At 41.3% G+C, this 23,330-nt stretch overlaps 1 protein-coding gene across 1 annotated transcript in view; it reads left to right on the forward strand.

Moving 5' to 3' along the window:
- Positions 1-663: 663 nt before the first annotated feature.
- The window catches only part of TNFAIP8 (TNF alpha induced protein 8), a 78,492-nt gene continuing 55,825 nt past the window's right edge, over positions 664-23,330 (forward strand). The window contains exon 1 of the mRNA XM_024194444.3: positions 664-737. Coding sequence (XP_024050212.1) covers position 737 — 1 coding nt within the window. The 5' untranslated portion in view covers positions 664-736. The remainder of the gene's footprint in view (positions 738-23,330) is intronic.

A 23,330-nucleotide genomic window follows, 5' to 3' on the forward strand; every position in this document is an offset into this window, starting at 1 on the left:
GCTGCAGGGGGGAGCACCTAAAGCGGAGGGGGGGGTGGGGAGCTGCCGCGGGGGGTCCTTAGGGTGGGGGGGGGTCGGGGAGCTGCCACAGGGCCCGGGGGCGGGGGGGCACAAGGTGCAAGTTTCGCCTAGGGTGCAAAACATCCTTGCACCTGCCCTGGCGCTGTGACAGCCAGCGTGGGCAAGAACACCTGGACTCGGGTCCGGGCTGCCCAGAGCTGGTCCCGGTCCGCACCCAGAGCCTCAGTGCCCGACTGCCCCGGCTGCTTCCCCTCGCTTGTCCCGGCCAACATCCCCGCTGGCTCCTGCGGTGGGGCGCGGGCCCCGGGACCCTCCCGACCCAGGCCGCCTGATGGGTGCGACCCCGCACCCGCCACTGAAACACGGCGGGTCCTGAGACCGCTCTGCCCGGTCCGATCTCCGCCAGTCCCAGCCGGCCCGGGCTGCCGCTAGCGCCGCAAAGCCTGGGACGAGAAGGCCCCGCCCCCGCACGGAAGCGCCCGCCCTCACCTGGTCCGTCCGGACACTGACACGGCCCCGCCCCCTCGCTGCTAAGCCCGCCCCCGGGGCTCTGGCCCCGCCCATGCCCCTTGCGCGGGGACCGGGGCGCTTCAGGGAGTTTCCCCCAGGTCTTGGCAGCTCCAGATTCCAGCCGCGACTCGAGTCGCCGCACGCGCTGCACAGCGACCTGCCGCCTCCGCGGGGTTCGGTGCTGCTGCGCCCTGCCCCCGCACACAGTAAGTGGTGGTCCCGGCCGGCCTGGGGAAGGGAGCGGGGCCGGGTGGGGGGTACCGGCTGCTCCATTAACGCCGCCAGTGCTGGGAGGGGGCTGCGGGGACAGGGCACTGGCTGCTCCAGCCTCCCTGTCTGGCCTGGGCGTCCCTCTGCCCCTTCCTCTGCAGTGCCGAGGGGCTCGCAGCCTTGCCCCGCGGCCGGGCGTGTGCGTCACACGCGGCGAGCTGCCCCGGCGGCGCTGGCTCTGCCCGCATAGATCCGTGTGTGTAATCAGAGCAGCCCGACCCGGCATACAGCCGTTCTCCGGGTGATCTCGCCTTTTCTGTCCTGCCTGGGTTGGCTCCTTTGCTCGTTTGTCTAAAATCTAGTGAAGAGTCTGGGGGCAGTTTATTGCACACGCTGTGCACAGTTCCCTCCCCAGGAAATTGAACTGTTTTAACTTGGTAGGCATCTGATTGTTTGCAGATAAGCAAACGCAGCAGTCAAGTCTTGCTCTTCTAGATCTTGCTTCAGTAACCTAGATAATCATGCGAGTCAGCCTGTTAAAGTCAGTGGGGCCCTACAACCTGTGGCTTCTTTTCCTTCCTCTGGGGGGATCCCTTGGGACTCTGTCCCCCTCTATTTGTTGGCTCCTTCATCATGCTGGTTACTGTACACCGAATTGACTGTCACTGGAATTAGCTCTGACTTTAGAATCATGTGAAGGGAGAAGTTAGGGTCTGAGGGAGAAACCCCCTTAAAGACCAAATATTGTAGTAACCAGCCAACTTGGCATAAAAATTATGCACAGGATGTAAGAGCTAAACATGCATGTATGTTTCCCATATTTGAACATAAATGTGCTTTGAGGGAAAACAGTTTTTCAAACAAGTTGCCCCACTAATTGCTGGCAACAGGTGGCAGAATATGTATGTAGAATGATTTAAAGTTACTAACAGAGAAGAACCCTGAAAAGAGACCAGGAGTCTGGTGGCACCTTAAAGACTAACAGATTTATTTGGGCATAAGCTTTCGTGGGTAAAAACCTCACTTCTTCAGATGCATCCCACGAAAGCTTATGCCCAAATAAATCTGTTAGTCTTTAAGGTGCCACCAGACTCCTTGTTGTTTTTGTAGATACAGACTAACACGGCTACCCCCGATACCTGAAAAGAGAGCTAATTTCATGCCCAGTCTGAGCTGGACTAACATTGGAGTTATCCATGTGTCCCTGGGGAGCAATGATGGTTCAGAATAAATTGTTGCTATTATTTTTTTAGCTGATTTCTAGTTTGACATGTTTATACCTGGAAACACTTGGCTGTTTTCTTAACTATAAAAATATTTCCTTACTGAGGTGCCAACAAGTAAATAAGTGGTGGTATTGTTTAGGCTCTGAAAATTTTCACCTGTAGCAGCTTTGGTGGAATTAGAAAAATCTAGAGCAAAATACAATTACCAGTTGTGGTATTCCACATATACAAGTTGTGGGTATTTTAATTGTTTTAAAGCTATAAAATCTTGCTTATTGAAGTTTATAAAAACTGTTTAAAGCTTACTTTAAATTTAATGGTTTTAGCTTGGGAGGATTTTTTAATTATTTATTATTATTGTCTTGGGATAAAACTTTAAATGTTATAAATAAATTTGCAATGAAAAGTAATTAAATTGCCTACCTTTTTTCTCCCCTTCCTCCCCTCTAAAGAAAAAAAATTGTTTTGTCTGGCAAAAGATCACCTAATACACTGATTAACATATGTAACTTGCTTTTTTCGTAGATTTTTAAGGCCAGAAGGGACCATTCTGATTAGGTTGACCTTCTGCTTTTCCACCCCCCAAAAAACCAAACAAACCTATATCCAGCCCATAACTTTTCCTTGAGTTATCATGTCTTTGAAAGTAACACTACCTGGGAGATGAAGTAAAAACAGCTTTTTGTAAAATATATAGTGTAGACTTACTGTGAGTTAAGGAGAGCACTTCGGAATTCAGTGCAAGGAGCTTTTTCTAGTTGGAAACTTAGACCTTTATCTAGACAGTTGTTAAAGGCATTTGCATGATCAGATTTTTCACTGTGAAAGTTTACATAAATTCCAACAGCCTATGTGTATATGATGGAAATTATATACAAGCATACAAATAGTAAAAAAAAAAAAAAAAACCCAAAAAACCCTATGTGGTATTTCAGTCTGTATAAAAATTTTGCTTTACCTAATGTTGCATGACATTCTGAAATACTATACTTAACAGCCTACAGAAACTGCATACAAATTGTTTGCTCAGTGAAAAAAATCTGACTCGTCTGGTATATAGAAAGAAAAATGTCCATTAGCTGGCTGTTGTGTTCATTGGTTGGATTAACTATTAAAGAATCATTTATCTGTTGTCAGCTTTAAATAGGAAATTCCCTTTGAAAGAACGTCAAAAGCATAGTGGAGTGCTTACAACTGTTTGAATGGGAGACTAGCTTTTTAGCCTCTAGAGATCTAGACTGAAATCCTGTTTAGGTTTTATGTGAAAAGAACTTTATTGTCTCAACCTAATCCCTTGTGGACATCACCAAAACAGCACGACTGACAGTATCTGTTCATGAGGCCCAAGGCACTAGTAGCAAGGGTGTTGCAGGTCAGGTTGAAGTGCATTAAATCCCATGTTAGAAAACTTTCACTAAGCCTACTTGTTTTATGCCTGGGTCTATCCCCTGCTGCTCTTCCCTTACTCTCACAAGCATTAAATCCACCAATGTTTTAGAAAATAAAACATTTTTGATATTTACCATTATTTGTAGTTTTAACTTTTTTATATTATGCATTCTTGTGAAGAACTTTAACTATTTGTGGTTTAAGTTTCATGTTGATATATTTAACTCTTCCAGTAATTAAGGAAGGGCTCATTAAATCATATGATGCTAGAGAGACAATATAGTTTTGAGTCACTATGGTTTCAAGTCAGGTGGGACACAGTCTAGTCCTCAGAGCATGGCCTGGAAGTATCTTGTTGCCATGTGTTATGAAAAAAGACACTACCAAATGTTGCAGATTTCAAAATTTAACTGTTTATCTTTTAAACAAACAAGCTAACACAACATCATGCATGTTACGCGTGCTGAGTACTTTTTTGTGTTTAAAACAAAGTTTAAAAGTTGTATTGAAGATGAGAAAAACATTCTTGATATTGTTAACAGGTCAAATGTGTTGCTGGAAAATTGTTCATGCATGTTTAGTTGTAACTCTCCTGTGGAGCCTCCCTCCTCTGTCAAAGTAAGAGGGCCTAAACCGGAGTTGAAGATAAGATCCAAAGAAGCCAGAAAAGGTATTGGCTGTAATGGTGGGGGGATCAGAATTTGTATTTGGAGGAGGAGGTAAGCTCGGAGGTTTGTGAGGGTGAATAAATTGTCCATGCTGGAACATTTTTTTTTTTTTTTTTTTTTTTTTTTTTTTTTTTTTCCAACTCTGAAGTCAAATTTCATGTGAAACTCTGTTCTAGTAAAACTTATCACAGAGATCTAAGCAGAAGCACATACTGCTCAGATTTCAAACAGAAGCCACCTATGGTTTGCACAGATGACAGAAGGCTACACACTCCCCTTCTGTAGTTGACATCAACTGACTAAACTTGAGCCATAGTGAACATAGTAAGTAAATGTGTCAGTTAGGGGAAAGTTCTTCTTAAGTTTGTACTGCTACACAGTGGGAAATAGTTTTTGTTTCAAATGACCAATGGTTAGAAATGTTATCTCAATCTATTAAATTATGTGCCAATCTGAGTGCAATAAAATGCTTGAGAATCTGTAGTGAAAATATTCTGGGCCAGCAAAATAATACACCGTGCATACCAAAAATACTGAGTAACATACACCTCTACGCCGATATAACGCTGTCCTCGGGAGCCAAAACATCTTACCGTGTTATAGGTGAAACTGCATTATATCGAACTTGCTTTGATCTGCCGAGAGTGCACAGCCCCTCCCCCCCTCCTCCCCCGGAGCGCTGCTTTACCGCATTATATCTGAATTTGTGTTATATTGGGTTGTGTTATATCGGGGTAGAGGTGTATCAGGTGGGTATCTTAAACCAGTGGTTTTCAAACTTTTTTTCTGGGGACCCAGTTGAAGAAAATTGTTGATGTCCATGACCCAATAGAGCTGGGGATGAGGGGTTCAGAGTGTGGGGGGGCTCTGGGTTGGGGGAGGGGATTGGGGTGTGGGAGGGGGTCAGAGCTCTGGGCTGGGGGTGCAGGCTCTGGGGTGGGGCAAGGGATGAGGGTTTGGGGTGCATGAAGGGCTCCAGGTTTGGGGGGGCTCAGGGCTGGGGCACGGGGTTGGGGCGTGGACTTACCTCCAGTGGCTCCTGGTCAGCAGCACAGCCAAGGTGCAGAGGCAGGCTTCCTACCTGTCCTAGCACCACAGACCGTGCTGCGCCCTGGGAGCTGTGCCCAGGACTGGCTCCTAGGCGGAGATGCACAAGCAGCTGCGTGCAACTCTCACCCTCAGGCACTGCCCCCCCCAGCTCCCATTAGCCAGTCCGGCCAATGGGAGTGCGGAGCCGGTGCTTGGGGAGGGGACAGCCTGCAGAGCCCCATGGCCGCTCTGCTTAGAAGCTGGACCTGCTGCTGGCCACTTCCGGGGCACAGCGCAGTGTCGAAAAAGGTAGGGACTAGCCTGCCTTAGCTGGGCAGCACCGCCGACAGGACTTTTAACGTCCCAGTCAGCAGTGCTGACCAGAGAAAAGCAACCCAGTGCCTGACATGCTGCGACCCAGTACTGGGTCGCGACCCACGGTTTGAAAAACACTGTCTTAAACCATCCCCCATGGTCCATTTGTTTAAAAAATTTTTAGAGCTTCATATATTAGTTAGAACTAAAGGGGAATTTCTAGATACATACTTGGCCAAAAAAATTAAAAAACTTTCTAAAGTTTGGCTTTTTGTTCATATTTGGACACCTAAATAATCAGTGTGATTTTTTTTTTTTTTTTTTTTGCAAGTGTAGACGGACTTTTTTTGCCAATTGTCAAAAAGGCCAATTGTCAACATGCCTAAAGAAGTTGTTAAACTGGTATATATTGCACTCAGGATAAACAAAATTAAGTGCCGTGGGTTCGATGACTAATAAAGAATGAAAAGAGTTCACACCATAATCTGCGTTGGATTTAGAATGGAAACCAACAAAAGAGCTTTAAAAAAGAAACTTTTTTATATAAACTTTAGTTGTTAGTGAAATTGATGTTAATTTTGTCATTTTAAGTTCCAATATTAATTTCCCAGACAAAAACTATAGAAGCATAGAGCTGGAAGGGACCTCGAGAGGTAATCTAGTCCACTCCCTTGCACTCAAGGCAGGGCTAAGTATTATCTAGACCATCCATGACAGGTGTGTTTGTCCAACCTACTCTTAAAAATCCCCAATGATGGAGATTCCACAACCTCCCTAAGCAATTTATTCCAGTGCTTAATCACTCTGACAATTAGGAAGTTTTTCCTAATCTCCAAGGTAAACCGCCCTTCCTGCAATTTAAGCCCATTGATTCTTGTCCTGCCCTGAGAGGTTAAGAAGAACAATTTTTCTCCCTCCTCCTTGTAACAACTTTTTATGTACTTGAAAACTGTTGTGTCCCCTCTCAGTCTTCTCTTCTCCAGACTAAACAAACCCAATTTTTTCCATCTTCTCTCATAGGTCATGTTTTCTAGACCTTTAATCATTTTTGTTGCTCATCTCTGGACTTTCTCCAATTTGTCCACATCTTTCCTGAAATGTGGCACCCAGAACTGGACAAAATATTTTCAGTTGAGGTCTAATCAGTGCGGAGTAGAGCAGAAGAATTACTTCTCGTGTTTTGCTTACCATACTCCTCCTAATACATCCCAGAATGATGTTTGCTTTTTTTTTGCAACAGCGTTACACTGTTGACTCATATTTAGCTTGTGATCCGTTATGACTCCCAGATCCCTTTCCGCAGTGCTCCTACCTAGGCAGTCATTTCCCATTTTGTATGTGTGCAACTGATTTGTTCCTTCCTAAGTGGAGTAGTTTGCATTTGTCCTTATTGAATTTCATCCTATTTACTTCAGACCATTTCTCCAGTTTGTCCAGACCATTTTGAATTTTAATCCTGTCCTCCAAAGCACTTGCAACCCCTCCCAGCTTGGTATTGTCTGCAAACTTTATAAGTGCACTCTCTATGCCTTTATCTAAATCATTGATGAAAATATTGAACCCAAAACTGATCCCTGTGGGTCCCCACTTGTTATGCCCTTCCAGCATGACTGTGAACCACTGATAATGACTCTCTGGGAACGATTTTCCAACCAGTTAGGCACCCACTTTATATGTTAAATTGGAGTTTAGATTTATGATTATGGATCAGTAATTTAGGCAAAATACATTACAGGGATGTTGCCATTATCCCCAGACCACTTGTTTTCTTCAGGATATTTAGTTAAGATTAAATTTAAAAGAAATGCCAACATGTTAAGGTATGGAAAATGCACAATTAAGGCACCCAACCAACCTTCACTCTATCCTATAGTGACACCATACTGTAAGTGTATGTGCCTTCCTCATAATGTTTGTGGTGCCTGATGAGATTAAATTGATTTTTAAGGACACCAATTTTTTTTCATTTTTCTTTTCCTTCATTGAGTCACCTTATCTCTGAATTTCCTGAAGAAAATATCTAGTTTTGGGATAATTGCAACTTCATTAATTTCAGAGAGGACATTCAGTATTTTTCATACATTTAAAGCTGAGCTGAACCTTAACTATGGAACTCTAAGCAAGCCCTTGCATAATTAGTGACGGTTCTCAAAACTCAGTATTGTTTTTGATGGTACTGCAGAACTTGTGTAAACTTTACCAGCTAGTCCTTGCCTAAGTGCGTTTATATAAACCAATGGGTCTGGATGCAAATAACTGTATAACTGTCCTTCTGCAGGATGTTACGCAATGAGCATCCTGTGATAGCTACAGATTAGAATTATCTGTACACAATGTATTTAAAAAGACATGCTGATATGGAAAGAGCCATCAATAGTTTGATTTCTTTAGAATTTAACTGCTTGACAGGAGTGTGTTTATGGGGAAACCACATTACTACTCTGACAAATAGGGGGCCGCACAAGGTAAGAGATATGAACAAGCTTGGAGAAACTCCTAGAATAAGATACATATATCACAAATTAGGCAACCAAAAACAAAGTTATAAGAAATTCTATTCATGAAATTCATGAATAGAAAGTTTTGCTGCAGCAATCAATGATTAAAAAGCCAAATCAACTTTAATAATTTTTAAAGTTTTCAGCTTGTTTCATATTGTTTTTTATATTATTTATACAAAATAGATCATTGCTGATAAGCAGCCTTTGTGGTAAACTATAGAAGTTTTGACACTTTACAAATGTGGTGGTACAATGGATTATTCCCCTTGCCTTCTTCCTCTGGGTTAAAATTCTAGTTTAGTTACAAGTGAAAAATGAGTTTGGCATCAGTCTGGTTTGCTGCCTCCAGTTTGTTCAAATCACAAAACCATAGAAAAAAATGTTGTCTGGTCAAGGAGAAGTTTAGACAGGCCACTGCAAGTCATTTAAATGTACTATGCAGTGTTGGTCCCAGGATATTAGAGAGACAAGGTGAGTGAGGTAATATCTTTTATTGGACCAACTTCTGTTGGTGAGCGAGACAAGCTTATGAGCTTACACAGAGTTCTTCAATTATGTAGGGAAGCTATACTCCCTGTGTTTAGCTGAGACAGTATTTCATTTGTCTCTAGCTTTACTAAGCACTAATCTCACTCGCAAACTTCATTAATGTTAGCTGTATTACTATAAGATTGGACTATGCATTTACACACTACGCAGAACATACTTACATAATTTATGCATTTGTAACGTTTTCTAAAAGCTTAAAAAAAGAAAAGAAGCAAGTATACATTTAAACTCCAAGGTGATGAGAAAAAACAACCAATGGCAGGGAAACAAAGGTAAGGATAACACTCAACATCTGATTCAGTTAGCACCTGAGGTGCTATCTCTCGAATGAGGCATTAAACCAAGGTCCCTTCTGCTGTTCTTTGGTGGCTATCCAGGTGCTTAAATTTAGGCGATGACCACAGCATCATGGCCAGTATTTCTTCAACTAAGTAAAACAGGCCCTAGATTCAAGGGGGGCATGCAAGCTGATGGGTATATAAAACTAAATTGTATATACGTTATATATAATTATTAAAAAGTAAATGGTGTGTTCTAAGGATAACACTTCACAGTTCAGTGTGAAGATGGTTTGGGTTTTTTCTGTCTATAAACTTAAGAAACTAAATTATTCTCCTTATTGTTGTGGTGCTAAAAAGAAGTGTCAGATGCAAATGGATCCTACAGTAAATCTCAGTTGAGAATTTTTGTTACCTGGTTGCTAGATGAGATATTGGTAATACATTAAATATTAATTGAAAATTTGGTTTTGAGTGGGTAATTTCAGCCTAGAAAGCATAGAGGGTATGTGTATTCCCTTCCCAGTACATATGCATCACTCCCAGTAGTCTTTAATGAGCACTAAATTCTCATTAACTGAGAGACTATCCATTAATGTATAAACTCTACTCTTTGGCTATGTGACTGTCCTACGTACCCAGTTTAAAATCTCAAGCCTGTACCTAAAATTGTTTGTTTTAAAAAAAGGTTGACATCTTCTGAATGTTAGTTAAGAAGTTCAACTTACATTGTAAAGTCAACAAAGCTTCAAAATTCAGATAACTCATGAATGCCTGAATGTACTGAACATGGATGACATCTGGTCATGTTCATGTTATTTTGGATGTGTGATAAAGTTCACAATTTTTTCCCCTTTTGGTAAGGTATTCATTAGACAAGTATTCAGAAAAAGATAAAAATACATTTGTGATGTTGTACAAAAAATACACAGGCATGGTAGCCTCTAATGACTTTTAAAATCCAGCCTTGATTGAGAGTGACGGTTGTTAAGTCTGGTGGTGGTTTGATTGCATATGTGAGATGAGCTGGGCTCAGTCCAGATCTTGTGCAAAACCATCCTTATGTTTAGTACTAATAGCCACCCTCACGGGTCTAGCAGTCCTAAAGTTCAGTATTGTGTGTGCTGATTACTTCATTTTGCATGACTGTCAAACCAGCACCTTTCACAAGCACTCAACTATGACTATTATATTTTTTTAATACAGATTGACTAGCAGCTTGGCACAATATATTGAAGGAGTAGGAAATAGACTATATCAATCCTTGGTGCCTTTCAATTTAGGGAAAGAGTAGTCAGTACATTTCTGCAGAGTATTGGAATGTTCACTCTGTCACTCGCAGTTGCTCTAATTTTGTTTTTATTGTAGTTCAACATTACTGTTTATATAGCAAGATCCCTGTGAAATGTTAGGTTCAATATTAGTCCAGAAAATCCTGCATTCTGATCAGTCAAAAAACTCTCATACCTCATTTTAAATATTTTCTGCTAAAAAGGTCAAGGCTAATAGAGATCTTGATGCTTCATGATACACTATGGTAGAAAAAAGAACAAAGACTTACTAATAGCTGAACAGCATAAAAGATACCCCCAAAAACCCTTACTTCAACTTAAAAGAAAAATTTGAAGAGAGATGACTAGACACTGAAATAGTATCTGCTCCTGTGTTTGACATGATGGTCATGGCATGGCTTTCAACACCAATCTTATTGCTTCCATTATCACTTTAACTTGCTCTTAAGGGAAACGAATCCAGCAGTAACTCACTCAGTTTTTGCTCAAGTGTGACAGCTGCATGAGAAGCACAACTAAATGCTGTGCTCATTCTAAGGAAGTGGTCTTGAATGAGAGGTTCAGGAAACGGAAGAGCAAACTGAACTGCTGATAAACTTTGCATGCTAAAATTTAAGTGGCTTTTGTTAAGGTATTGGGTTTTTTAAAACTGTCGTTGAAAATTTTTAGTACCCTACTTAGATATCATCATTTAGCATCTTCATCTGATATTTGCTGTTGGAGATTCACATTGTGATTTTGTTTAAATATTTGTATAGGACACTTCCTAGGTGGCATTTGTACTCCAAACAATAGCCATATTAAGAAATAGTTTTAGGTCAAACATATCTTGTGTGGGCTTTTTCTTCACTTCTTTTTCTTCACTGAACAGAAAAAAAGTCTTAACAGTGGGCCAGATTATCCTCGCTCAGCCACCGCTGTGAATGCTTCCTACAGAAAGGGGCAGAGTATGTTCGAGTAAAAGATGCTAATACATAGGAAAAGACTCATATTCAGGAATGGTATTTAAACATGCTTAATTTTAAATGTGTTTAAGTCTCACTGAAATATAAAGCTATGGATGTGAATCTAGGAGAGCAATCTTCTCAAAGAGCTTTAATTACAGATGAGTAACTTTCAGATAGAACCCCCCCAAAAACATATAGTTAGAGTTGTACTAAAGTGGTGTTTGAGTAGTGGAATGTATAAATGATTTAGAAAGAAAATAGTTTGCTAGAAGAAAAAATGGTTCAAAACATGGGAATAACAACCTTGCTCTAAAATGTGCTGGTGTGGCTTCAACAAACAAAATATTGCCATAATTCAGTGATAAAGATAAGGCGTATATAGTCATCCTGATTCTCGGTGGGAATGAAATTTCCCTTAGTTAGTGTTTGTTTGAAGTAAATCACATTGGATCGCAAGTTCTTGTTGCAAAATGCAGTGTGTCAACCACTTCCAATTTGATGGATAATATTAAATAACCTAAAATATATTGGAAAAATTGCTTAACCATTATATTTATCACCAGGAATGCTTTCATGTGAAAGTAAAATTTAATGATGGGCTGAAAGCGAAACCTGGGAGATGGTAGCCTGAATAAGGTACATGGTAAACAGCATGAGTGAAAGTTTGTATTGTTCTGTCGAGTAAGTTTGTATTGAGTTAGTATTGAAGTGCTTGGGTCATTAAACGTCTTACTGATAAAACATTACTTCTGTCTTTCATTAAATCGAAGACTTGGTGTACACTTAAAAAAAGCTGTCATTCAGGAGTGTGAAAAATCCACACCTTTTGAGCTAAGTAGTTAAATTGACCAGCCCTTCCACCCCCTACACCTCTTGGGGAGGTGGATTATCTACGCTGATGGGAGACCCTCACCCATCAATAAGGCTACGTTTTAGTCACAGGTATTTTTAGTAAAAGTCATGGACAGGTGATGGGCAATCAACAAAAAGTCATGGCACTTTGACCTGTCCATGACTTTTACTAAAAATACCTGTGACTAAATCTTACCTGCTGGGAGGGGGACGCTCCTGAGGACTGCTGTTTTTGGGGGGGGGGGGGAGAGGAGCGCGGGGCCCCACTGCCGCTGCTGCTCGGGGGTGGGGAGGGGAAGCAGCCCCAGGGACCAGCTGCCTGGGACTGCCAGAGCAGCGAATGGTGTGGCTGGCCCCGGGGTTTCCCCAGCTGCTGGGATGGCCCTGGGGTCAGCTGTACCTGCTGCTGCAAAATTCACAGAGGTCACAGAAAGTCACGGAAGCCATGACCTCCGTGAATGATTCTCAGCCTTACCCATCAGCATAGGTAGTGTCTACTACACTGCAGCAGCACAGCTGCAGTACTTCAAAGATTAGGCAGGCCCTTGCAGAGAGCCAGGTTTTGTTCCTGTTAAGTCCAGACAATTCCAAGTTAGGACCAAGTTGAACTCTAGTGACTTCGAGATAAAACTGAATTTTTACACTACTACAGTATTTTAGTAGTTGGCTGTTTGGGATCAAAAACAGAACATTCTACCTTAGAAATGTGTTTAGAAAATAACATTATTGGAGAGTAAACACTACAATGTTGGGTTTGTAAGTTCTTCACTCAGTTACTGTTGCTGTTCAGATTTCAAAATGTGCTGTGCAAATCAGTCAGCAGCTAGTTTTATCTGTAAATGTCTCCTACATAACACACAATTGGGGCCTTATTCCTGTCAGCCATAATCAATTGTAAAATGTTCCTAAAATATGAGTCAACTTTTATTACAGTGCTTAAAATGAGTAGCTGCCACTTGATTTATAGAAAACTGTCCAAGCTTATTTATACATACATAGTTTTTCACATTGTCAACTAAAATGAAATTTTAGATCTGCGTCATGGCTCCTGTAAAAAGCATCACCGTTTGATGTAAACATACCTTTATTAAGGGCTCTGTCCAGTAAGTTGGGGTCAGTTGATGTGGTGTATACCAGTCTTGGATATACTTTGCCTCACTACCCACATCCTTGGTGAAACATCTGTAGATCTCAGAATATGCATCTCTAATCACTTCAGCTGGTTTCATAGAAACAAAAATTGATGTAAAAGAGGTTACCTGTGACAAGCTCTGACTCTACTGCTGAATACGCTGGCTGGCTATGTAGGGGATATCTCCAAACTTACAAGCAACATGTAAGGGCTTGACTAATTTTTACTGAATAGAATCCTTATATCTATGCCAGTTTGGAATATTGAGAAATGGCTGCATGTCTTTAATTTACTTCCAGAATTTTTCAGTAACCAACCATGTTTCTCATGGAGTTACATTTAGCTGTGATATGTATATGTGTGAGGTGTATCTGTGTGCTCTCTTGTTTTCTTTTTTTGCATGAAAATAACATTTTCAAAACAAAGGGAGAAAATTTAGTTCACTTTTTCCACATCTTTGGAATATCAGATTTTCCTCCATCTAGAGATGCTTTAGATAAGCATGAAAATTATAATTAATTATATTGAAATAAAATTGTTTTGGTCAGCCATAGCAGAGTTAATATACTGTTACTGACTCATAACCGTACACTTTTGAGTCAAATTTCTGTTCTTTAGCCAAGGTGTCTGATTTCCAAAAGGATTACAGTCACTGAGAAATTACCTTAGTCTGGAAGTCCTTGAATTCTGATTGGCTACCACTCTCAAGTATTCCATCCATGTCCCCATAAGAAACATGGCCACCTCAACTTCAAAACTTCTCCCTCCCCACCTTGTCAATCCACTCGGTTGTATTCAATAAATTTTAGTTAAGAAAGTAATTAATCTTTATGTGGATGAGTGGGTGGGAAGGAAACAACTAAGCTTTCCTAAATGGGCAAGAAGGCACATGGAGGAATTTGAGTACTCTGGGGTTAAGTAGGAAAGGAAGATGAGACGTTTTGGAGACCACTTTTGTGTTCAGACAGGAAGTTCTGAGAGCAGCAACCAGTCAGCATGCGCTTCATTTTTACAGGATCTCATGTGCCTTTAGTATCTACAATTATTAAGTATTATTCTGCATCATACCATCACATTCATAGATTAACAGTTATGCTACAGTTTAACAAGACTTTTTTAAATAGATCCCACTTAGCATTTACTTGTTTAAAATCTGTGTTTAACTAGTCAGATAAAGTTATCCATGCTTACTCATTTAAGACAGAGACACAGCTCACTTGTATCAGCTAATGTAGAACAATGTATTTAAAGGCCTTTTTTGAGTATTTGACCAGCATTGGTGGAGAGTCAACTTATGAGACCTATAAAACTGCAACAGAAGGGTCAATAACTATAATATTTCCTGTGGCTACATATATGAGGGAAATGGAGTGTCAAAATCTCCAGCCTTGACTCATTCACTCAAGCACATACGTTTACACCTACATGATTAAAACTGAGCTTGTGTTCCCAGTGAATGAAGGTTGTCATTACAACAGACTTTGAATGTTAATTTTAAGATGGATAATAAAGGAGAGGGAAATACATTTTAGAGAAATTTAAACACTGCATGAGCAATTCAACAATTACTTATTTCCTTCTGATTACTTGTCCAAAAGTATTATAGAAGTCCAAAGCTCAAAATATATTTGCAACAGTGTACCACCTTCATTTTAGCTTTGTTTGCATTAGAAGTGTTTCCCAGTTGCATTATTAAAAATCTTTTTAGGAGCTTTCCCAGGTTAGATCACAGAACTGTAAGTCAGGGTTCTGTCCCATAATTAGGGCCCTACCAAGTTCATAGCCATGAAAAATGCGTCGTGGACTATGAAATCTGGTCTCTGCCTGTGAAATCTGGATTTGTGTGTGCTTTTAACTTATAATATACAGATTTCATGGAGGAGACCAGCATTTCTCAAATTGGGGGTCCTGATCCAAAAGGGAGTTGCAGGGGGGCTGCAAGGTTATTTTAGGAGTGTCACAGTATTGCCACCCTTACTTCTGCGCTGCTTTCAGAGCTGGGTGGCCGGAGAGTGGCAGCTGTTGGCTGGCACCCAGCTCTGAAGGCAGCAGTGCAGAGAGGTAAGAGTGACAGCATAGGCGCCAACTTTTCCCGGCGCCGATGGGTGCTTGACCCCCTCCGGCCCCGCCCCGACTCCATCCCTGCCTCACCCCCATTCCAACCCCTTCCCCAAAGTCCCTGCCCCAACTCCGCCCCATCCCTGCCCCTATTGGACTCCTTCCCCAAATCCCCGCCCCGCCTCTTCCCCGAGCGCACTGCGTTCCCCCGCCTCCCCCCTTCCTCCCAACTGTTTCGCGGCGGCAAGCACTGAGAGGAACGGGGGAGAAGCGGGGATGCGGTGCACTCAGGGGAGGAGGTGGAGGTGAGCTGGGGCAGGGGGGTGGGGCGGGGAGTTGCCAGTGGGTGCAGAGCACCCACCAATTTTTCCCCATGGGTGCTCCAGCCCCGGAGCACCCATGGAATCAGCACCTATGGGTGACAGTATCATACCATGCTGTCCTTCTGCGTTGCTGCTGGCAATGGCTCTGCCTTCAAAGCTGGGCTCCTGGCCAACAGCCAGTGCTCTCCATCTGCCCAGCTCTGAAGGCAGCACCATTGCCAGCAGCAGCGCAGAAGTAAGATAGCAGTACTGCAACCCGCCGTACAATAACCTTGACCACCCCACAACTCCTTTTTGGGTCAGGATCCCTACACTTACAACATCGTGAAATTTCAGATTTAAATAGCTGAAATCATGAAATTTACGATTTTTAAAATCCAAGGACCGTGAAATTGACCAAAATGGACTGTGTGTGCTTTTGGTAGGGCCTTTCCCATAAGAGGACATAAATTTGGTGGTGGAGTATAGCAAAATATCCACTTTTTGCAAACATCATATATAGAGAGACAAGAACTTCTCAAGTTAACTTGGCTCATATTAATTTTCTCATTATTACTGTCCTCTTATCAAATCTCAAAATGAGACTTGAAGTATATGCTAGTCTTTAAGAAATTTATAAATAGCATGGTCAACTGTTATAAAAACAAACAAATCCTTTTGCATTTTCAAAGAGGAATCACTTCAAGTTGCTGTATTGGCATATGTTACCTGGGGTTTTGAGAACCCAAAGCAGTGGTAACTTAACTGTTTCCTTCCAGGCAGTGTCACAAAGAAATCAAGGGAACACAGCACTTCTGGCTGATGAAAAATTGATACAAGTAAGCCTGCTCTTATCTGAACTGCTATTTAGATTTAAGTATGCACAGACATAAACAATAGGTTTAGAACATCCCAAATAATTACCTAGAATCTGAGATGGTATTGAATAATTAGCAGCAGGTCATGGCAATTTCAGTTTTAAAAAAAAATTAAAAAGGAGATCCTATGAGACTTGCAGAATTGGCTTTTTAGTGCTTGTCTTTGAGGCTGCTTAACCAGTCTCGTGTGTTCCTAACAGTGCACTAAATTAGCCCCTCTGACTCCTACTGAGTTTGGTGACCCTTTTGTGTTTGAGAACAGTGTCTTAAAAAGCAGACTTTTCTAATGTAATGAAAACAGAAATTTTCATAACAAATCACAGGACACTGTCTAGTCGAGTATCTGCTCTTTGACAGTAAAAGGTGTCAGCAAAGGGTGCAGCAGAGCTGGTGCTGAAAATGATTTAACCAGGACAAATGTGTTTAGATCTATTTTAGAAAGAGTGGTGTCAAAAGTGTACTTTGAGCAAGTCTAAAGCAAGCTGAAAATGGCTGCTGGAACCACAGGGCAGTCTACACTAAGGCTTGGTCTACACTCACCCCCCAAATCGAACTAAGGTACGCAACTTCAGCTACGTGAATAACGTAGCTGAAGTTCAAAGTACCTTAGTTCGATCTTACCTCATTCCACATGCGGCAGGCAGGCAGGCTCCCCCGTCGACTCCGCGGTACTCCTCTCGTCTAGCTGGAGTACCGCAGTCGACGGCGAGCACTTCCTGGTTCGACTTATCGCGTCCAGACAAGACGCGATAAGTTGAACCCAGAACTTCGATTGCCAGCCGCCGAACTAGCGGCTGGGTGTAGACATACCCTAAGGCTCTTAACATTGTAGTATGTGGTTATGTTCGTTTTGTGTAACAGAGTTCAAGAGCTCTTCAGTGTCTTAATTCTTAAATCAAACTTTCTTCCATTGTATCAAAATAAACTTGCAATACATAGCAGAAATTATCACGGTCTCTTAAAATGCAGTGTTAGAGAAGTAGATAAATTATTGGTTGAGGATAAAATTTATTTAATATAGTCTTGGTGCATAACATCCACACTTTTTTTCTTTGAGTGCTCCAAATCTACTGCATATTAAGCTAAATATTTGGACACACAGAAACCCTTCCTTGTAGTAGTTTTTCTGTTTCAATATTTGCTTTAGAAGCTTATAAACAGAGGTTTAATGGGAACTGTTCTAAGTTGGTGTTTTCTTTCCTCAGCCCCATCCTCTTGTGATGTAGTAATTTTTACTAACTAAGCATCAGATCTAGAACTGTTTAACTGGTGTCAGTCTAAAGTGTTGTTCTTTTCCACTGACAAGGATTAACTACGATCAGATAGCAGTGTTAAAAACATCAGTCTAGCTACACTGAATGGAATACACAGGGAACCCAAACAACCTTGACTCTGCCCTGCAATAACACTATGCAATAGCCATATTATTATTTTTAGTGTTTTATGGCTCTAGGTTAGATTAAACTGATTTTTAGAGACACATGAGATTCTCCCCCTCCCCTACACTGTGTCACTATGGGCCGCGGTAAAACTGTTTTGGTGCCCAAACTGTGCATTTCCATACCTTTAATGTGTTTGGATTTCTTTTAAATTTAAAATCTTTACTCTGAATTTCCCAAGGAAAATGCTGGGTTTTGGAATAATTGCAACATCTCTGTAATTGTGTTTTACCTTATATTATTGATGTTTACTGTCCACCTCACTTCACCTAATACAGTTTTGGCTGGGAGTTTTTTTTTTATTACAGCTTTAATATATGAACAGTAAATGAGAGACGCAAAGAGAATATTATGATATTTCTAATAATTTGAAGATCTGAAATATCAATCTTATTTTTTTTCCAGCTTTTTATGGCCGACGTTCGGTGCTGTACGCTGTATGCTTTATGCACCAGCAGCACAAAGCAGCCAGAACAAACTGGTCAGTTAAGCTGCTTTTATAGCTACTTTACATTGTGAAAAAAATGCAAAGCAGTTAGATTATATCTCCCCAATTTCCCTTCTACATCTTGCCCTTCAGATTCTTCCTGCTGCTTGCAACTCCTCCAGCAGGAGTTCTGACAACAGATTTTTCGTGGCCTCAGAGTGCAGCCATCAACTCTTGCTGATAGCTGCTCTGGCAATTTTTCCTAAAATACTTAATTAACTTTAGGAAGAACAAATAAAATATGAACACATACATGTTCAAATCGTTGTAATTTATTTTATGTTGGGGTGTTTTGCAGACTCAATAATAAAAATAATGTACAGTTTTCTATTCTTTTCTGGATCTAAACAGAATAGAAACACAAATAAGGTGCTTTGCATGTTCTTGTCTTTTTTTGCTTGTTTTGCATTTTGGTTGCTTTTTAAAGACTTGCTAGCTAGTAAGTCTGCTGCTGTGAAAAGTGATATTTACAAATACCACTTTTCACAGTAGACTTACTCAGCCCCAGCAAGCCCGGGGAAAAATTAAGCCCTGGATGGAGAGGTGAATAGGGGGGTAGTGGGGGCCAGAGCAATGGGGGGTGAGGAGGGGAGGGAACCCAGGTCTGGCGCCCGCCACGACACATGCACACACCAGTTTCCTTCTTCCCCTCCCCTTTACCTCCACGTACACACCTAGTCATACGTCAAAGTATCAGATTAATGTGAATCACAGAATCAGAAAAGATGGAAAAGTCCTGCTAGGTCATCCAGTCAGATTCTCTGACAGTGCAGGATTGTTCTTGTAGTCTTTTGTGTGTCCAGAGATGGGTTGTCACTGATTAGCTTAGATTAATGTTGAGTAATTGTATAGCTCTTACTGAAGGGAAGCCATTCCTAATAATTAGCCTAAATTTACCAATTAACCAAGCTGTACATTACATATTTAATTCCTGATTTTGAAAACACTTTGGCACATGAAATTATTTGAAATCAGTAGTCACTTTTGAAAATCTTTGCCTTAATCATTTTAAGAACTCTTTTCAAGAAGAGAAAACTGTTAAGAACCCAAATAAATTTTACTATCTAAAGGGGGCATCATAGCCTAGTGCAGCGGGGGGGGTCTCAACCTTTTTCTTGCTGAGGCCCCCCTCAACATGCTATAAAGACACTCGGGCTCAGTGGAGGGACCCTTGGATATATAACTTGCATATATAAAAAAGCTACTTCTTGGTAATGTTCCCCATTCATAGAGTGTAAAGTTACAGATTACAACTTTTCATATTTGAAGTCAGGTCTACACTAAAATGTTAGGTCAACCAAGCTACTTTGCTCAGCAGTGTGAAAAATCTACACACCTGAGTAATGCAATTAAGCTGAGCCAACCCCCAGTGTAGACAGTGCTAGACTGACGGAGAAATTCTTCTGTTGACCTAGCTACCGCCTCTCGGCAATGCAGATTAACTACAGGGAGGGGAGACCCCCTCCCATCACTGTTCTGATTGTCTATGCTGAAGCATTACAGCAATGTAGTTGCAGTGTTTCTAGTGAAGACAGACAGTTTCTAACCCTTTAACCATGGAGGTTAGGACATTTATCCCATTGCCACACCCACAACTCCAAATTTCTTTTGCTCTGTAGCAGTCTCTGCTATGCCCATCCCAGCCTGTACTGGAGCCAGGAAGAACAGGACTGTTCTCTCTCCTGCACCCTCTCACTCACACACCTACTCACCCTGTTCCTTGGAAAACCAATTATTGTGTATTACCCCCGTTATATGCCTAGCATCCAGGAGCACAAGGAGCTGAAATACAAGTCACTCACAAACTTTATTTCCTCCATGATGAGGCAACATTGCATATGAATGGGGTACTGTATGCAGGTATAGAACTGATATTGCTCTATCTCAATAGAAGTGCACAGATTTTATAGTAAAAATGGTAGACACACTTCAATATTTGCAAATGGATATCTGTTGGATTACCAACAGAAGGACTTTTTATATAAGCAAACATGCACGTATGTAACTCTGTTTAAATGCAAACTTATTTATTATAGAACATGCTTATCATTTCTGTGTTTAGTGAATACTAATATAACAGGTTTCAGAGTAGCAGCCGTGTTAGTCTGTATCCGCAAAAAGAACAGGAGTACTTGTGGCACCTTAGAGACTAACAAATTTATTAGAGCATAAGCTTTCGTGGGCTACAACCCACTTCTTCGGATGCATATAGCTTATGCTCTAATAAATTTGTTAGTCTCTAAGGTGCCACAAGTACTCCTGTTCTTTTTACTAATATAACAGAGTCCCTTGGTAGCAAAAGCGTGATGACTTATTGCTGCCTGATCTTGGCAAGTAAAATCATAAGAAACGACCGGGATTTTATACTAGTGAGACTGTGTGTGTGTGCACAAGCACAGAGTTGAAATATTTTTTTTTTCAAGGCCTTGTAGAACATAAAGCTCAAGACTCAAGGCTTGTTAAGGAACACAAGAGTTAGGAAACTTTTATTCAGCAAATCAATAATCTTGGCTGCACATGTTTTCAATATTTTTAAAATCTGTAATATCTGCCTGTCCACTGGCAGCTCGAGAGGGAGGTTGATTAATAATTTTCATTTGTATGGTAAAGTCTTCTAATTTGGCGAGGAAGCTCGTGTTAGCTGCTTTCTGAGCTGCTCCTTCCTAGGAACCTCCTGATTTTGGACCCCAGTTCAAGAAAGCACTTAAGTATGTGTCCAACTTTCAATGGGATTTAAGCACATGAAATACTTTGTTGAATCAGGGTCAGAGAGAGTGGAGGAGATACTCTAGGCTGCATTGCTGTCATCTGTGTCACACTAGATGGTATCTCAATGGTTAAAAGTCCTCCAGGCCTCTAATCAAAGAGCTATCCTGACGGGCTAATGCTAGAGATGTATTCATAGAATCATAGACTTTAAGGTCAGAAGGGACCATTATGATCGTCTAGTCTGAGCTTCTGCACAATGCAGGCTACAGAATCTCACCCACCCACTCCTGTATCAAACCCCTAACCTATGTCTGAGCTATTGAAGTCCTCAAATCATGTTTTAAAGACTTCAAGGTGCAGAGAATCCTCCAGCAAATGATCCGTGCCCCACACTGCAGAGGAAGGCGAAAAACCCCCAGGGCCTCTGCCAATCTGCCCTGGAGGAAAATTCCTTCCCGACCCCAAATATGGCAATCAGCTAAACCCTGAGCATGTGGGCAAGACTCACCAGCCAGACACCCAGGAAAGAATTCTCTTTAGTAACTCAGATCCCACCCCATCTAACATCCCATCACCGGCCATTGGGCATATTTACCGTTAATAGTCAAAGATGAATTCATTGCCAAAATTAGGCTATCTCATCATACCATCCCCTCCATAAAATTATCAAGCTTAGTCTTGAAGCCAGATATGTCTTTTGCCCCCACTGCTCCCCTTGGAAGGCTGTTCCAGAACTTCACTCCTCTGATGGTTAGAAACCTTCATCTAATTTCAAGTCTAAACTTCCTGATGACCAGTTTATATCAATTTCTTCTTGTGCCAACACTGGCCCTTATCTTAAATAATTCCTCTCCCTCCCTGGTATTTATCCCTCTGATATATTTATAGAGAGCAGTCATATCTCCCCTCAGCCTTCTTTTGGTTAGGCTAAACAAGCCGAGCTCTTTGAGTCTCCTTTCATAAGACAGGTTTTCCATTCCTCGGATCATCCTTCTCTGTACCTGTTCCAGTTTGAATTCATCCATCTTAAACATGGGAGACCAGAACACAGTATTCCAGATGAGGTCTCACTAGTGCCTTGTATAACGGTATTAACACCTCCTTATCTCTACTGGAAATACCTCGCCTGATGCATCCCAAGACCGCATTAGCTTTTTTTCGCAGCCATATCACATTGGCGGCTCATAGTCATCCTGTGATCAACCAATACTCCGAGGTCCTTCTCCTCCTCTGTTACTTCCAACTGATGCGTTCCCAGCTTATAACAAAAATTCTTGTTATTAATCCCTAAATACATGTCCTTGCACTTTTCACTATTAAATTTCATCCTATTATACAACAAAGTCCAACAACTTATCCGTGGCCTTTGGAGCTATGACTAAAGCACCATAGTGTGGTACTTTAGCCATTTCCCCCTCACCACATTGTGACCTGCAATCAGAACAGAGTCAGGGTCCCCTCAGCCAGGGAGCAAGGCAACCAACTAGGGCCAGCAGCTCAAACAGAGCATACCTCTTTACTGATCACAAGAAGCAGTGAGATCCCCCTCCCAGTCTGGGGCAAGCAGCAGCCAGTACCAGTTTAGGACAAGGAGCAACCAGGGTCAGTGTCTCAAGGAGCTGCCAGATTTACTTGGACATAAATGTGGGGAAATGCCAGAGATACCTAAGAGCATAACAATTCCTGTATTCCTAAAACTTGTTCCATGCTGCACCCTTTGCAGTTTTTTTACGTTCTAGTAATTCAGGACATCAACTTGTGTATGTTCATAAGGTCATGGATATTCATTGAATGTGTAAGTTATGATACTTTGTTTACATGAAATCTGATTCCCCATCCATTTACTAAATATTATGCCAAAACAAATGTTCCAAAAATGAGAAACTGCAGAAACATGTCATCTGTTTGATTCAGTTGGTGTTTCATCATCTGCATATCATTCCAGTTTGGCATAAGAAACCTCTAGAAGTTGCTCTCTGGACTGAGATTTTTATCTACTGAAACAGACATTGCTAATTGTGATAAAATAAATACTTAATAGGGAGGAATGCAGGGCACCTCCCTTTGGCACCTCCCTTCACCCCACCCTATTTCCCAGGAAAAAACAAGAATGATATTTCTTAATACATTCTCTAAGAAATCATTCAGTTGATAGAATTCTGGTGGAAAAAAATCTCCAAATTCTAGGAGCAGGCAAAGAACGATTAAAAAAAATGAATGCAAGTTTTCTCCTTCAAAACTGGACCCGTCAGTCGTTTTATAGTTAATTATTCTTTAATTTCCATGCACTCAACTCTTCCTTCTGAGGACTCATTAGATTAAAACAATGGAAGCTGCTATGCATGAAGATTTTGAATTGGCTTCCTATCAATTAGGCTATTTGGCTTTTCTGTCATTTTGCTCATTAGTTTGTACTACAGTATTATAGAGGAGACTTCAGAAATGTAATTCAATGCCAACACTTTCTAAACAACCAAGAAATTACATCTTTCACTAGTTCAGATTTTTCTAAAAGCTATTGATGCATCTCAAGATTCT

Source organism: Terrapene carolina, unplaced genomic scaffold (genome assembly GCF_002925995.2).
Source record: "Terrapene carolina triunguis isolate 2854851 unplaced genomic scaffold, T_m_triunguis-2.0 Scaffold69, whole genome shotgun sequence".
Classification (NCBI taxonomy): domain Eukaryota; kingdom Metazoa; phylum Chordata; order Testudines; family Emydidae; genus Terrapene; species Terrapene triunguis.